Genomic DNA, 15,912 nt, shown 5'->3' on the forward strand with positions numbered 1-15,912 from the left:
CTGAAATCTCACGGGATCGCAGAATAGTCTGTGTTGGAAAGGACCCAGGAGGACCATCGAGTCCAGCTCCTGGATTTCGCCCTCAGGGATCGAACCGCAGCCTCGGCGCTATCGGCGCCGCGCTCCGGCCAGCTGAGCTGATCTCCTCGCCCCTGACCGGCTGTAGCGCGCGGGCAGGGAGCAGTAATTGGCTCCTTTTCCCAGCTGGAAAGCGGGGCGGCAGTACTGGGAGGTGTTCTGGGAGCAGTAACTGGCTCCTTTTCCCAGCTGGAAAGCGGGGCGGCAGTACTGGGAGGTGTTCTGGGAGCAGTAACTGGCTCCTTTTCCCAGCTGGAAAGCAGGGCGGCAGTACTGGGAGGTGTTCTGCCGTGCTTCCCGCTTGCGGAAAGGAAAACCCAAAGCCTGTACTGTGGAAAGCCACATCAAGCCACGTACTCTGGGAAATTTTCGGTGGATACGAAAACGACCCACACCGGTGGCTCGCCCCATGCTACGCGTTTTGTGCTCCGAGGATTTGCCGTGGCGGCTCAGCCGCGATTCCCCGATTTTGGCTGCCGTCAGGAGCAGCAGCAGCGCCGCCCCCGCGGCCCCCCGGCGTTCCTTCCGCCGCTCCGGCAGGGGGCGCGCGGGCCGGCCGTCTCGCGAGAGCGCGCGGGGCCGGCGGGCGGGCGGACGGCGCGGGGCAGAGGGAGCGGCGCGCGGGCAGCGGTGAGGGGGCGGCGGGGCCGGCAGGGCGGGGGAGACATCCGGGGGGGGAGCCGGGAGCGATCCCGTGAGGAATCCCGTAAGGAATCCCCTAAGGCATCCGGTAAGGCATCCCGTAAGGCGCCCCGTGCCGCGCTGCGGGAAGTGCCCAGGCACCCGGCCTGGGTCGGGCAGGTCGCTCGGGAAATGGACGCTCCGCGGCGCAGGGCTCGCACGGAACACGGAGACGGGGTTTTGTACTGATCTCGCTCTCCGTCTGCCGGAGAGGTTGTGCCGCGAGCGCTCCAAAAGCCACGTTTCTAATTGCAAAGGCCAAGTCTTTTGTTAGCAGCTGCGCTTCTCAGAGGTTATATAAGCAATAAATGTCTGGGTTAGGAATAGTCGGGGTTGTGCCGCATCGTGTTTGTTGAAAGTTTGTCAGACCTGTGTTGTTCGTTGCTGGTAAGTGGTGTGAGCCGGAGCTTCCGGGGGTTTGCTGAGCATTCTGACAGCTTTAAACTCGGTGCTTATGGCTGGGATTAAAGAAAAAAGATGACAGAGGAACAAGGTTGCCTTCCCCCGAGACTTTTCGATAAGGTATGCAGTCAGGGGAGCGGAAAAAAGCTGGCAGCCATGTAAAAACCACTGTTCGTCACGCTGCAAGTGCCTAACGTTGGATAGCTGTATGTGCCTAGAGCATGGCAGTGCTGTCTTTGAGGCCATTTGCTTCAGGCACAGCCAGGGGTTAGTTACTTGTTTTCCGAAGGGTTTTTAAGTGCAATAGTATGGAAGATACGTTGTAATGTGCAATCCGCGTTAAGGTAAGTGTGTGTCTTCCCCACTCTGGGGTATCTTCTTTGGTATTTTCAGTAATTATAGCATAGAGATTTCAGGCCTTCGTATTCAGATACTTTGTAATTTCAGTTATATGCTTGTTGTGCATAAAATATATATTTATGACAGATGGAATTAAGTGGTGATCAGACTTCTTCACAGATGCACTAGTGACTTGTGACTGTTCAGAGCCCAGCTCTTGTCAGATTGTCTCAGTACAAGTGCTTTGTGCATTGGCCGGGCTGTTTCAGAGCTAAAACAGACAGAAAAGGTAGTCACAAGTGTTCAGGTCTGTGGCACAGACCATATACTGTGCAGACAGGTGAAAACTACCTGAATTTTAGAAAATGTACTGCCTGAAACTTCTGTTACTATTTCTTAAGGTGTTTATTTCACTTTTTCTCTTGCTTGAAACTGTTAAAAGTTATTTGTTTGCTTGACATGGCTTGTGACTTAAAAATTAGGGTGTTATATACTTGTTTTGGAGTTAAATGATCCCCCTAGCAGGAGCTCCGTACAGATAATGGTACATAATGCTGATGCTGCACTGTACAAAGTGCTTGTTATGCTTGGATGTAAATGGGAAGTTCCCAGATTCAGCTCATGTACTTAGAGTACTTCACTCCCTGACCACAACTCCTGCCTATCTAATTTGGGAGAGCTTCTTAAGAGGAACTACTGTTTTTTGGTGGGTTTAGATGGAAGTCCATGGGGATTTCAGTTCAAACAAGCCAGCTGGTTTAAAGCCACATAAAGACAGGTCAGAGAGGCCTTTGGAGCAGTCTTGTCCTGCCAAATGGAAGAAACCATTCCACATTTATAAATAGAGCCAGTTCAATGGGAGGCTTCATTCCCTTCTGAAGCTTTTCCCCAGCAAGGCTCTGCACAGCCCTGTTTTTGAGGTGATTTTTCCACACCCATTTGAAATGAAAAACAATGCTCTTCCCAAGGGCAGCAGGGATGGTTGTGCTGAGAGTGAAAAGCTGGTAGAACCAGTTTCCTGCCAGCCTGTTTGCAGAAGAGAAAGGGTTGTCTCCTCCTCCTCTGCTCACCAGCAGAGACGCATACTTAATTAAAAGCTCAAAATTATTTTTGTCCAGCGGTTTCTGACCTATGGGAAGTAACATCCCAGGGGTGGAGTGTAGACAGCCAGGAGGTTGCACAGAGCACCTGTGACCAGGAGTTGTAGCAGCAGGGTCTTGTGGTGGCACCTCTCCAGCAAGCCAAAAGTCTTCCTGTAAAAACTGGCAGTTGTTTTACTATTAGGAACAATAATATAATCTTCCTTATCCTTCAGGCAGTTCTTTTGGTTTTGTGGCTCTGACATTTTTACAGCTTATATGCAGGTGAGGACACACGCGGGGGCCATCCCTGGGAGTATTCAAGGCCAGGCTGGATGGGGCGCTGGGCACCCTGATCTAGTGAGAGGTGTCCCTGCCTATGGCAGAGGTGTTGGAACGACATGATCTTGAAGGTCTTTTCCAACCTAGGCCATTCTGTGTGCTTTCCTCAGCTGTGTGTGTGAAATTGTGGAAACAAGAGTAGATGTGACAAGAATTGTGTATATGTGTGTGTCATTTTGGTCCTTCCAGGAGCTAACTCACATCTGAGATGCTCAGTGTCAGGATTTCTGGCACGTCGCAGGCTCAGTGCTGGATGGGGAGCCTCTCTGCTGGGCTGTGCATGGCCAGGGACGGAAGGCTGAGCTCGGCAGCTGGATGGATCGGCTCGCAGCTGCTCCATCCGCGCTGGAGCTGGATGCCTCAGCGCTCGGGTCTGCTTTGTTGTTGCATGAAGAAGATACATTGCCACACTTACGAAGTTTCAAGAAATAGCTGTTTTGTTGCAAAACGTTGAGGTTACGCGGTTTCAACTGCTAGTTGGATGTTTGGAAGCGCTCGGTGCTATGGCTGAGCGGAGCCAGGCCGGGGCAGGGCGGCTGCGGCTGCGGCTCGGCCCGGTCCCCGCCCGGCACGGGGCCGGTGGTCGCGGCCAGCCCGGGCCCGCCCCGGCGCTGCGGACGTGCCGCTCGGCCGGGCGGGGTGGTCGGGGCGGGGCGCGGGCTGGGCCGCCCCGATAAGGCGAGGGGCCGCTCCAGCGAGCCAGGGCTTGGAGCGGATATTTGCAGGGTTGGGAGCATTCCGGAGAGCATTCCGGAGGCCGTGCCTGGGAATGGAGGCCGCGTTATAAACAGGACATGGCAGGATTGCTTCCTGAGCGCAGAAAGTAAGTGCGAGCTCATCTGTTGGGGGGTGTGCATCCCGTGACGCACATTGCGGGGGCTGCTGGGGACCCCCGTGTGCTTGGAAACCATTTGATGTCACGGAAAAGGCCAGAGCAGGTGACGGTGTGTTGCAGCCGTGTCTTCTTGTGTTTTGTTACTGTTAAGCCGAATTGTGTGATCGTGGGTGTATCAGAGCATGTGACCTGAAAACGTCTTAAATTCTCAGTGGTATTTGGGAGTAACTGGGAAGCAAGGAAATAGGTGCTTGTCCCCACTTGGTTTTGTTAGAGGCTTGTGGAAATTGCAAAGAAGGATGGATTGGCTCGCATGCTCAACATGTGAGTTTTACTGGCTTATTTGCGACAAAGCCTAAGAACAGCCATTTTAGCAGGAGCTGGCTGGCTGGAGGCAGGCAGCATTCATTCTCTCCATACATTCTGGAGTGAGTCTCTTGCAATCATCAAAAAAAGGAAAAGCAACAAACAGTAGTTTCAGAGATCATTAGAGAAGAGCATGTAAACTTCTTAAATTTAATTGTTTCATTACGAAGCTGCTAATACAGAGTATGATAAAGTAGGTTAACATAATTTTCACAAGAGTTGTTAAGTACAACTTTTGTTTGAGCAAATATGGTAGTTTTATTTAGCTTTTCAGACTTTGACTCGTTGTTATGTAAAAATATAAAAAAATAAATAATAACCAGTATGATTTTTCAAATTTACTTTAGGGTATATGATAGTTTTTAAGGTACCTAATATCCTTGTTTTCTTGGCTGGGTGTATTGCTGTCATCCACTTGTTAGATTACATCTGAGAACTAGGGCTCCCACTTACGCTTTTGGCTCCTACTTCCTGTAGGTTGTACATGAAAGTTGAAAAGCAAGATAAAGTCTAGGGAGTGTTGTGAGAAAAAGCTTAGCTTACCTTTTATTGAATTTTGCTAGCATGACGAAGATCATGAAACCTTATAGAAGTGAACCTGTGAACAAGCTAGGGTGTGCAAATGCTGGTGTTCATAGCACAGCATGGAGAATGATGTATTTTGGACTTCTGCACCGTCTCATTTGGTGCAAAATAACATAACTATTACATTTGAGTTCTCTTGTATTTGTGCTCTGCAGTTCCTAGAGGATGAGATGTTATGGTGAGGATGGCATTGAGTTGTGTGCAGGGTCTTGGGGTGGCTTCTATGCCTAGTCTATGTCTTGTGTCTGGAAGCACTGGAGGGACAGGAGGTGTTGAGGGAACTAAGGGAGGTGCAGCCTCTGCTCCTGCCCCACCTTAATCATTGCTTTTTCTATCACCTTCCACTTGCAAGCCACTCTTAGCCTTCTCCTGTGTGAAGCATGCGCTTTTATATTTGTCTGGTAGATCTTCCTGTAGAAGGGCCTTGGAAATTGCAGACTAAATAGCTGCTCAGTAACACAAGCTCTTGTTTGTCTTATTATATTCAAAACTACTTTCGGTTCCCTCCAGAGCTGTGGTAAAATTTGTGACATTTTAGATGTCACATGTGTATGCTTTAAATCTGCTGGGAATTTCCATAGTTGTCATTCTGAAGACTTGTTTAAATAGAATAAATACTATGAATGTTTAGTGCTTCAGGAATATCATGAAACTGACAGGAGAATTCAAACTCTTTGGTAACAAAATAACTTACTGGTTAGGAAAAGTGCTTACAGTGATCCTTCCCATTTTTGCTAAAAATCCATACTATCTTTTCCCCTTACTTGCAGAATCCTTGCCAGTATAACTTCTGTAGAAATTTTGTGTTTGAGTCCCTTCTACTTGAGACTGTGCTGACGCTGTTATCACAGCTGTGTGTCCTGGTAGCTGTGACCAGGACAAAATGGGTAGCTGTGAAAATTCTGGCCTTTGCAGCTTTGTAAAGAATGATCTTTGTAGCAACATGTGGGTTTTCAGTTGGTGAAACTGTATTGGAATTGTCTCACTTATGGGAGCCAGCTCATTGCCTGCAGAGGAAAGAAGGGTGACTGAAATATTTCCTGCCCCTGGTCAGGCTATTCTCCCCCAGCTCCGACATTACTGCTGAACCTTCCCTGAATCAGCCCCTCATCTCTGGAGTTTGCTGGCTAGGCATAAAAGCTGGAGGAAAGTGCCTGGCAGAGGAGGATTGCCTAAACTCCTGTGGCTGAAGCTGTTGTCAAATATCTGTTGGTTTTCCTGTGATTGTGCAAATTCTGTGGGCCGAGGTGTTTGAGAGACTGTTGTTGCTCCTGGAGGAGAGCTTTATCTATGTTTAGAAAACTTGCATCTGTGTAGGGTCTTAGGGGCTTTTTTGTTCACCTTTATAGTGAAGTAGAGCAGATGGTTCTTCATATGATGCCCTTCCTCTTCTGTTTAAGAGGAATAGAAACTATTAAGAAATCGTTTTTCTATTGTGTTTTAGGAACATTTCAAGAATGAGTCCACCACAAGATAGAAATAGAAATTCCTGCGGCAGTGAGACTCTGGCAAAGTGCCTTCAAGCAAAGAAGGACTTGGAAACAGCTATATCTGGAATTGTCAAAGCTGAACAGCAGATTAAAGAAAACTGGCGGGAGGTAATTTTAAATTACTTCTTAAAGATTTTTTTAATGACTAACATGATTTCAATTAAAGTTTTTATTATTCCAGAATATTTACTATTTTCATGGTGGTCTGAAATTTTTTTAGCAATTTGCAAACACATTGCTGTGTCATTTTCCCAGTGCTCTTGATAAAGGTATTCCTGTATACCTTTATCTTGTTTATCAATTCTGCAAGCTTAGGCATGCAGCATTTCCAAAAGCTGATGATTGAAACATCAGAATAGAGAGCGATTACAAATAACATTCTTCTTTGATACCTCTTTAAAGGTAGCCTTGGAACTGTTACTGACCTGAGTCATGTGGGTGACTGTGATGAATTTCTGAGAAATAAATCACTCCAAAATTACCACTTGCCACTGACAAACAGTAGTTTGTAATCAGTGCAGCACATGTATGTGCACTCTGCTTGACAGATGTAGAAGTGGTGTGTGTTTCCTGACAGGTCAAGGCCAAGATCCACAGCCACATCAGCCGGCAGCTGGAATGCCTGCGCAGCCGTGAGGTGTGGCTCTTCGAGCAGGTGGATCTCATCCAGCAGCTCAAAGAGGAGGCCTTGCAGCAGCAGGCACAACAGCTCTACTGGGTAAGGCTTGGTTGTCAGTTGCTGCACTGGCATTTTCAAGCAAACCTTTTCCTTGCAAGTATTGGCTCAATTTTAAGCCTGGGAGCTGAATAACGTGTGTTTTGTCTTCCATGCAGTACTTGGGACAGTTCAATTGCCTTATTCATCAGCTGGAACACTCCTATAGTAACGAACTGGCAAACCAGATTTCAATTTGCCTGGAGAGGTAAATATATTTTATAACGCAAGTTAACACAGTTGGGTTTACTTTAATTTATGAATTTAATCTGATTTTTTATTCTAATAGAACTAACAGATCTCACTGTTCCTACATTTTTAATAGTTCCTAGAAATAAGAACAGCAATCTGAGGTGATAAACCAGGGCTAAAATGAGCAGGAGAAGTACTTATTTATGCAGATCATTTCAAATATTAGTTGTTGATGGCAGTTGAAGTAAGAAGGTGAAAGTTGTGTTTTGCTGGCAATTTATTCTGTTCTTGGTTTGTAGATAGCCATTCCTTTCTTGTATGCTGTATCAAAAGTCTTCTTTGTTACCTAATTACTGCCAAGTAACTTGAAAGCCTTTTTATGAAATAATGGACTGACTTCCAAAACAGGACAGATGAAGAGAATTGTAATTTTTGTTTCCTTTCTGTAACTATCACCTTTCTCTTTCAGACTGGAAAGTCTTACACTTAAACCTGAAGAGTCTTCCATCCTGAATTTTGAGGCTGACACATCTTACCTTCGCCAAGCTATTACCTCATTTGGTTCCATTAAAACGATGGTAAGCACCAGAACTTCCCTGGGTTGGAATATTTGCATCAAAGGTTTTTTTCAGTAGAGCAATATATTCCAAGTGATATTTTTGCTTTTAGTGACAGCTTGAATGGCTTCTGTGTGCAAATCATATAATTTTAGCTGTATAATAAATACACAGTGGTTTATTAATTATTGCATGTAGTTTTCACTGAGTTTTGTTGTGTACATGTTATTTTAATGTATTTATTCAAATACAGAGGCTGAGGGAATGACCACTGCATTCTTGCTCTGTTCTAGCAGATGAAAATCCGTTACTGTTTTCTTTAGATAGCAGTAGTTAAAACATAGTAGATGTTTTCTGTGATAAAAGTATTTTGGGATTTTTATGTAAGCGCATATTTCCTGTATTATTGGGGACAATTCTGTTAAAGGAAGCAGACTCAAGGTGGTATTTTTATAGTAAATTTTTCTCCATTCTGTTTGTAAATGTTGAGAACATTGTTAGCCATAAAGCACTGAGAATTTGTAACTGTGCTTTACTTTTGCTTTATTGTAGAATTTGTTCTAGAAACTGGACAAAATGGAGATTTAAATTAATTTTTACTTTTCTTTCAGCAAACCTCAGAGAGAGAGAATACTTCTGCCTGGTTTCCAGGACAGAGTTGTGCCCTAATGAACTGTCAGCAGGTAAGATTGACCTGTGTGTGAGTGTTTAATTGTATTAGAGGAAGGAGGAGAACTCAAGCGCGTTATGTGAGCTTGAGTAATGGCTGGTGTTTGTTTGTTAAGATGCTTGAGTAGCCAGTAACAGTGGCTGTGGTGAGCAGAGAGGTCTGATATTGTAGCTGCTCTAGGAGCAGACAGGCAAGAACAGAGTATGAAAGTGTATGTGGGGTGTGACTGACAGGATTTTTAAATTGAATGTTCCTTGATGTTGGAACTAGCCAATTCCTATGGGTTTTTTTCATAATTAGAGGTGACTGTTTTTCCTTTTGATGCAGAAATACTGCTGCCTGCTGAATGCCTGTGTTGGTGTTCAGCATAGATTGGCTCAGCAGTCAGTCTCCTAACCAAGGGCCTTCTGTCTCGGCAGCAGACACAGTGTGGGACAGTGAGTGCCTCGCTGGCTGGCTGGTTACTCGGAAGCAGGCCTGTGGCTGTGCGCCAGGCTCCCTACGTTCCCAGCACCAATCTTGAGGAATGGGTTACCCAAAAGTGTGTGTCAGAGCCCAGCCAGGTAAACCTTTTGTGTGCTAACCTAGTTTGGAACAGAGGGGAAAACACAGTACCTGACTGCAAGCAGAATGTGGTGGGAATGAAACCTTCTGTAGTAGTCTTCCTTCTGCCTCATGTTCACCTGATGCCTTGGCACTTACTAGCTGAATGCTTTGAGATCTAACTATACAAACAGTTACTGAACATTGCCGTTTAGTTTTAATAGATGTACTTCAATGTGTCTTTACTAGGATTTGAATTCTTCCAAAGTCTGCTATTTTGAGCAAGCCTGGGGAAATCTGAAGGATTTGGAGAACTGGCTCCTGCACAATCAGCAGCGTGATGTTGCTGGGAAGACAGATTCCCCTGGTCGCAAGGACTCCACCTCTACTCTTAACTCATCCTTTTCCACTATTGAAAAGGTGGAGGAATTAGAATCCCTTGAACAAGAAGAGATGGACCTTTCTGACTGGCTGCTTACTCCTGACACAGAAAATGGAAGTATTGCTTCAGATGAGAAATGGAAGAATGAATTTAAACCTTTTAGGGAAGAATGCAATTTGAATGATTGGCTCCTCAAAGCTGAAACATGTACCAGTTGTCCTGGCAGCCAGAGTAAAAGTGTGGAAATTGAGAACCTGGGAAATCTGAAGTGCCTGAATGAGCATCTTGATGGAAAGAAATCACCCGCTACATCTGCTGTAAATGCTTGGCTTCTTCAGCATCCTCAGGCCCCCTTTAAAGTGGAAGATGTGTGCAAAGCTAATGATCTGTGTGCCAGCTTTTCAGAATGTGTGTGTGATGAAAACTGTGGAAAAGAGGCTCTTTGCAAATGGCTTCTGAAGAAAGATGGGAAGGACAAAAATGGAGTTCCGGTCAGCCAGAGAGATGTACCAGACCCTGAGCATGAGAAGACCAAGTTTGCTGCCAGTTCCTGGCTTAGCCCTGCCCAGCAGCTCCCAGGGGAACCCGTGAGTGCAGAGAAAGCAGATTATTCAGCAGAGATTGCAGAACCCTGGAAAGCGTTGCTCGAGAGGCCTCTGACAAGCTGGCTGGCCAAGGCTGAACACAAAGCAGAAAGCACAGAAGAAAAGGAGAGTCGGGAAAAAGCAGACAAGAGTTTCAAGAGTCCTTTCCTAGACCTCTTGGCTCCATTCCACCTCCCCTTAAATGTAAACAGTTGGGTGTTGGCTTCAAACAACCTAGAAAATGCAAACCTGCCTCCAGTGGAAGATAAATGGCTTCTGCACAAGAAAGCACAAGTGAGCATAAGTTTTTGATACGTTTGTGTCTTATGTGCCATGTTTATTGCTTTACTGAATTTAATGACTTAATTCTCTTCCAAAGTCATAGCTGTTCTGGATAATACTGAAAATTTTTAGGTTTCTTGGCTCTTTTAATGTTTTCACAATTGTAAGTTAACTTAGCACGAAACAAGTTAATATGTTATACTAAATGAAGAAAGTATTAATCTCAAAGACTCAAAAGTCAGTTTTGGTTTTGAACACTTTGCAGAATTTGAAGATACATCAGAATATATTAATGTTTTGGGTTGGTAATTAAGGTGACTTTTCTTTCAGGACTTTGGCCTTCCTACAGTTTGTGACCTTTTTGCCTGCATGAAACTCAGTGGAGATAACGAAAAATGGCTGTATCGGTCTCCTTTACAGGTAGGATACAGAATGTATTAGAACAGCTGAGCCTAATCATAACTTGGGGGTACAGAACACAGATACTGGCAGCTAGTGATCACCTTAAATTCTTTATATGTTGAGTTTAACAGCGGAATAATTTCCTCCCCATACACCTTTTTAACAGCTTGGACCATTCCCCTTTGGTATTATTCCTCCTCTCTTATCACAGGCCAGGGAGGGAATTACTTCTGTTCTTGTGTAAATCTTTTAACTGATTGACACATGGTAACTCTGATTGTAACTAAGATATGAAATTAGTGTATCAATCTCCAGGGAGCTTCTTTCTTACCTTAGTAATGTATTTACAGCTAACATCCTGTCTTTCCTTTCTGAGGATAACTCTTCTCCATTGTAGTCCTTAGCAGCAGTACTTCAAACCCTAAAAGGCAGGATCCTTTCTAGGAGGAATGTTAACATCACTTTTTTTCAAGGGTATTATCTTAGAGTTGTTTTTTTTTTTTTTCCAAAGTGTTGCTGTTTATCAAAGAGAATAATAACCCTATTTTAAATTTGTTTAGATGTGAAGAACTGGATGTGTTGAAGTCATCCCCTTCCTGCTATCAGTCGCACATCACACTGAGTGACTGCAGCCAGCTGAGTGCTTGTGTTTTGTGTTTGGCCATCTGCTTTCTCTTCTAAAATTATAACAAAAAGAAAGTTTCCTTATCTAACAGAGTTCTGGTGCAGAAGATCCCTTTTTGTTGTCATTAATTCTGAAATGTTAACCCACTGACCATAAGCAATCTGATGCTTTAGAGGTGTTAGCAAATTTGTATCTGTTATGGGAATACAAGGATCTTTAATGGGTTGTCACTCGAAGTATGTTGAGGCCAGTGCAGGTATAAAGCAGAATCTTCCTGGTGCTGTGGAACGTCCACCTCTGACAGTGACTTTAGAAGTGCTGCTGTTCTTTCAGCTGCTACAACTGTCATGCGTTGGGTTCCAGCTTACTTAGGCTGTACTTGCAAGCAATTTGTTTTATGGAGCAGTTGCTCACTTTGGAGGTTTCATTTGCATCTTGTGTTGGTGCATTTCCCAGCTAAATATGTGAAATCTAGACTTTGAAAAATACATGGATTTATGGGACCTAACATGTGACAATTGGTAACATGGAGAATTGGTAACTTAGTTTTAGATCAAAACTCTTGTGAATTTGGGACTTTCAGAGAACAGGGTAGGGTGTTAATTTTCATGCACCAGTAAATCAGACCCTACTGTGTCCCCAGCATTTACAAACTATTTAAATGTCACTGAAAAAGCTGTAAAATGAAAGGTGTGTTTCTGTTAGTTCTAGATAATTCATAATGAATTTTTATTTACTAAACCACTGGAAAGCAGGCATCTTAGCCACTTAATATTTGGGGAATTAGATGCCTTCAGCAGATTGATGACCTGCTGTTTAATTGGGAAACACTAACTTGGCAAACTGTGGCTCCCACTGATGCAGTTCAAAGGTATTTAATCTGTGATTTCCACGTGATTATGTATGTGAAAGTGGGGTCCAGTAACTTGGATTCCTGAAGCTGTGGACATAATATGAGCAATACCTCTCCAGATATTTAGCCTTTTGAGCCTGTAGGAACAAGTGCAAAGACGTTATATGGAAACGTGGATCATGCCTGTCAGGCTCCATGGAAAAACTGTGAAGCTCCACAGCTTCTGGCGCAGCTTCTACTCACTTAACAAATTGCTCTTAATGACTATGAAAGTAGGTCCCCCTTCTCCCCATCACTGCAGCCTGCCTGGGAATAAAAGTGATTTGAGTTCCTCACAACCCTGTAGAAAAGAAATTAAGATCTGACCTTGGTGTCACTTTGCAGTGTGAACACATTCCTGTCTGATCAATCCTGTGCATTCATTTAAAAGTAAGTTTTTAGTCTGAGAAGGAGAGACTGCACATCTGAAACCAGACCCTGAAAGGGCTTAACATCAGCAAAACACCTGAGGCTTTTGTAGCCAGAGCTTTCTGCTGGAGGCAGAGAGGTGTTTTAGGAGTTCACTTTCCCTTTCACATGTCCTTGTTGCTCCATGGGAAGACTGCACTGTGACTAACTCCAGTAACAGATGTGATCAGCAGTTGAACTTAATTAATGGGATTGACGTGCAACCCACCTCTTCCAATTAATTCCATGTAGTCGTCATTGTGTGCTACTTTGTCAGTTCATTATGAGCCTTTAAAACTTGGGGGTATGTATTCCTTTACTCAACTGACTTGTCACTAATTGATATTTATGTGAAACATTGATTAGTCTTTTCCATTAAAAAATAATTGCAACCAAAGTGTGTGTTATGTCTCATTTACAAGATGGTCAACAAAAACTGCTGTGGCGCATGTCCAGCTTACCTCTGTCTGGAAGCCGCTACAATTGTGCTGTATCCGGATGGGATTCACATGCTTTAGTTCATTTCACCACTGCCTGGAGCTGCACTGAGCTCCAGAGCAGGGAACCTCTGGGAGCTGGAACACTCATTCCTACACGCTTAGTGGGAAGCTCCTGTCAGGTACTGCCTTCCAGTGTGACCCCCTGGACACACAGCTGGTGTGTCTCAGTCACCTTGGCTTTGCTCAGCTGTTGGAAGAAAGAGACTTGGACAAAATGACCCATTTGCTTCTTAGCACTCTTGAATACTTAGTGAGGATTTATGGATTTTAGTAGCATTTGGTCCTCTTCTCCCATGGCTGAAGAACATCTGTGCAATTGGAAGTGAGTTGTTCTCTGTCTCCGTGGTGTTTGAGCATCAGCCTCCCTGCATGACTGGTTCCTCCACTGAGTATTTTCCAGTGTTTAACTGCAGCCTGCACTGTTCATTGTTCATTAAGAGAACATTTACAGCTGGGCCTGGCAGCCTTTGAACCGCGATACCTTAAATTTCATCTGGAGGGTGCACACACACCTTTTCTTTAAAGTGGACTGAAGTTAGAAGCAGTCACATGCAGAACTCCTGAATGTTTAGCCTTCAAAGGCAGGGAAAAAGTACTTCAAAATTATCCCAAGACAAGAAGGACAGAGTAGCAGGAAGTGAATGCTACTCATGGGTTCCCAAATGGCTGGAGAACTTTCTTTGAACAAGGTGAGCTACGAGATTGATGCCCTGTATTGAGCAATGCGTCCTTCCCTCCCACACCTCCCTGAAGCAGAGTGGCCACAGGCTCCTGGGGCACCAGCCCCTTCAAATCCTTGTCCTCAGAGCAGCTGTGGGGTCAGTGGGGCAGCTGTTCCCACAGGGCAGGGAGAGAGGGGGGCGGACAGAGGGGAAAATACCTGTGAGGAACACAGAGCAGGTATTAACCATGCTGGGAAAGTACCAAAAAGGGTTGGGGTACCCTCTGGTGTCCCTGCACTGGCTGGCATTGAACAGCACAGACCAATACAGAGTGCACAAAGCTCCACTTAAAACATTCCAGTTTCCTATCTAGAATTTATTAAATGCAGGGGTAACCTTCTGTTAAAGCATACAAAAGGATTTCCCCCCCTCCTTTTGAAGTCCCAGATTAGGTCACAGGAAACAGACTATGAACACAGGATAGTTTTTCTGCCCTAACACATTTGCCTCCTGTTTTCAGAAGCTGCTTCTGCTTCAGGGTGCCCAGAGATTCCCACCCTAAGTAGTGATTTTTCAACAAGTTCCTCCAACCGTAAGAGAAGTCACCTGCTGACAGGGAATAGTGTAAGTGGATTTGCCTTTCTGTTCCTAAGACTAAGCAGAACCAGCTTCACAAGACTCAAACCCCTTCCATTACACCTGCTGTCTCAGCTCCCTCACTTGGTGCCACAGCATGGAAAGCTGCCTTGGATCTATCAGCAAAGATACCACAACTGGCACCAAAACCCCGCTCTTCAAGACAGTCAAGGTCTCCCATGCTCACATTTATGTAACACTGCACGGGAGGGCTCTAACTTGAGCCAAATTCTGCTTTCAACTTGATTTTACATCCTTTTACTCCTACTGAACTTGGATATATTTTTGGTCACAATTTAAAGTAGCAACTTTATACTGATTTCCAGTAAATCGTGAATGCAGTATGTCATGACACAGAATATTGTAAACACATTCTCTGTATTGTATCATACAATTCATCTCCCTCACTGCTGCCTCTGTGCTTGTTGTGTTTCATAGCTCAAGCTACAGATTACTCCATATACAAACAGATTATGAACTAAAACTTTAACAGCTGTAACACAGCTATTTCAGAAAAATGCTCTCAGCTCTGCCCTTGAAGTGAGCAGTTCCAGGAAATGAGTGCACTGCACACCAGGTAACATGCCAAGTTGTCCTAAAGTCAGCCTAGCCTTAAGGTTGTGCTAACTATGAACTTGAAAAGGCTTGTTTCTATATTATCTCCAGTGCACTCGAAGAAGGAAATACATTTGTTAAGCTTCATGGCTTACCCACTTCAATCAGGGCAGACAGTTCCTGGGTCACATTTTAGTCCTGAAAAATCTTAAGAAAACCTAAGATACATTGTGGAGTTCCTGACATTTAAAAAGCCACCCCTGCCCCTCAACAACCCCCAAAGCAGTTCTCAGTCCTTCATCCAGCGTGGTGAAGAGTGCAAGAACACAAGTCCAACCAACGGTGACCAGGAAACATGCAGGGGAGGAACTCACTGATGGCAGTGGGGAGAGAAAAAGCTCAGAAGAAAGTGCGCCTGTTTTCCTAATGTCCCGTTAGAAAGTGCTGTGCAGAGGAAGCCCACATCACCCCTCTGCAGCCTGGAAGTGGGGGGACAGTTTCTTTGGTGGTACAGCCCTCAAAAAATGCATGCTAGGAAGGAAGTCCAGCTCTTACACCACAATAACAACATGCAGAGCACTATGGAATTGTGGAACACAAGGCTTAACAAAACCAGCATTGACACAGGGGGTGAGAAAAGGCCTGCTTCCTTTACACCACGTTCAGTGCTGGCATAAAGCAACTAGTTTGACCTGGTAGCCAAGCAAAGCAAATTGAGTTCAGCTGTGATGGCTCGTTAGCTGGAGCACTTGCTCTATAAAAAGCTGGTCTCAGGGGTTATTTGCTACCAATGAGGCTTCTTAGCAAAGTAGCATTTCTTCTTGGGGGAAGGTAAGAACTACCACCTTCCCTATACTGCTTTTGTTGTTTTTATTTTGGTGTATGCAGTGTAATTATTAAGAGCTGTTTCAGTAGCAAAAACTCAAATGTAAACTTGGTTTGCATTATACTGTCTGCTGACCATTAAGTTTCCTGTTTTTTCCTTGCTCTGCCTTCCCTGTCTTCAGACCTCTTCAAGAACTTGCCTGTTTAATTATTTAAATGTGGAAGGAATGAGTTGTTGCACAGTAACTCTAGTTCAGTAATTACTGAACTAATTCCCAACTTACT

General features: G+C 44.6%; 1 protein-coding gene across 5 annotated transcripts; it reads left to right on the forward strand.

Moving 5' to 3' along the window:
- Positions 1 to 616: 616 nt before the first annotated feature.
- Positions 617 to 12,846, forward strand: NCOA4 (nuclear receptor coactivator 4). 5 transcript variants are annotated; one of them, XM_059851220.1, is made up of 10 exons: positions 617 to 708; positions 6,152 to 6,305; positions 6,775 to 6,915; positions 7,032 to 7,120; positions 7,574 to 7,682; positions 8,273 to 8,344; positions 8,751 to 8,894; positions 9,124 to 10,134; positions 10,453 to 10,542; positions 11,085 to 12,846. In XM_059851220.1, the coding sequence occupies exons 2-10, from the start codon at positions 6,165 to 6,167 to the stop codon at positions 11,088 to 11,090; spliced, it is 1,803 nt and encodes a 600-aa protein (XP_059707203.1). In that variant the 5' UTR covers positions 617 to 708; positions 6,152 to 6,164; the 3' UTR covers positions 11,091 to 12,846. The 5 variants fall into 5 exon arrangements, with proteins under 5 accessions (XP_059707203.1, XP_059707204.1, XP_059707206.1 ...); XM_059851221.1 differs by having other exon boundaries at positions 8,754 to 8,894; XM_059851223.1 differs by having other exon boundaries at positions 690 to 808.
- Positions 12,847 to 15,912: the final 3,066 nt, after the last annotated feature.

Source organism: Haemorhous mexicanus, chromosome 7 (assembly GCF_027477595.1).
Source record: "Haemorhous mexicanus isolate bHaeMex1 chromosome 7, bHaeMex1.pri, whole genome shotgun sequence".
NCBI lineage: Eukaryota > Metazoa > Chordata > Aves > Passeriformes > Fringillidae > Haemorhous > Haemorhous mexicanus.

Excerpts from the sequence above, each read along its gene's own strand:
- NCOA4 (XM_059851222.1), top strand. The coding sequence starts at position 3,716 with ATGGCAGGATTGCTTCCTGAGCGCAGAAA. Across the intron at positions 6,306-6,774 it reads TTAAAGAAAACTGGCGGGAG|GTCAAGGCCAAGATCCACAG; the intron begins GTAATTTTAAAT and ends GTTTCCTGACAG. Across the intron at positions 7,683-8,272 it reads TTGGTTCCATTAAAACGATG|CAAACCTCAGAGAGAGAGAA; the intron begins GTAAGCACCAGA and ends CTTTTCTTTCAG.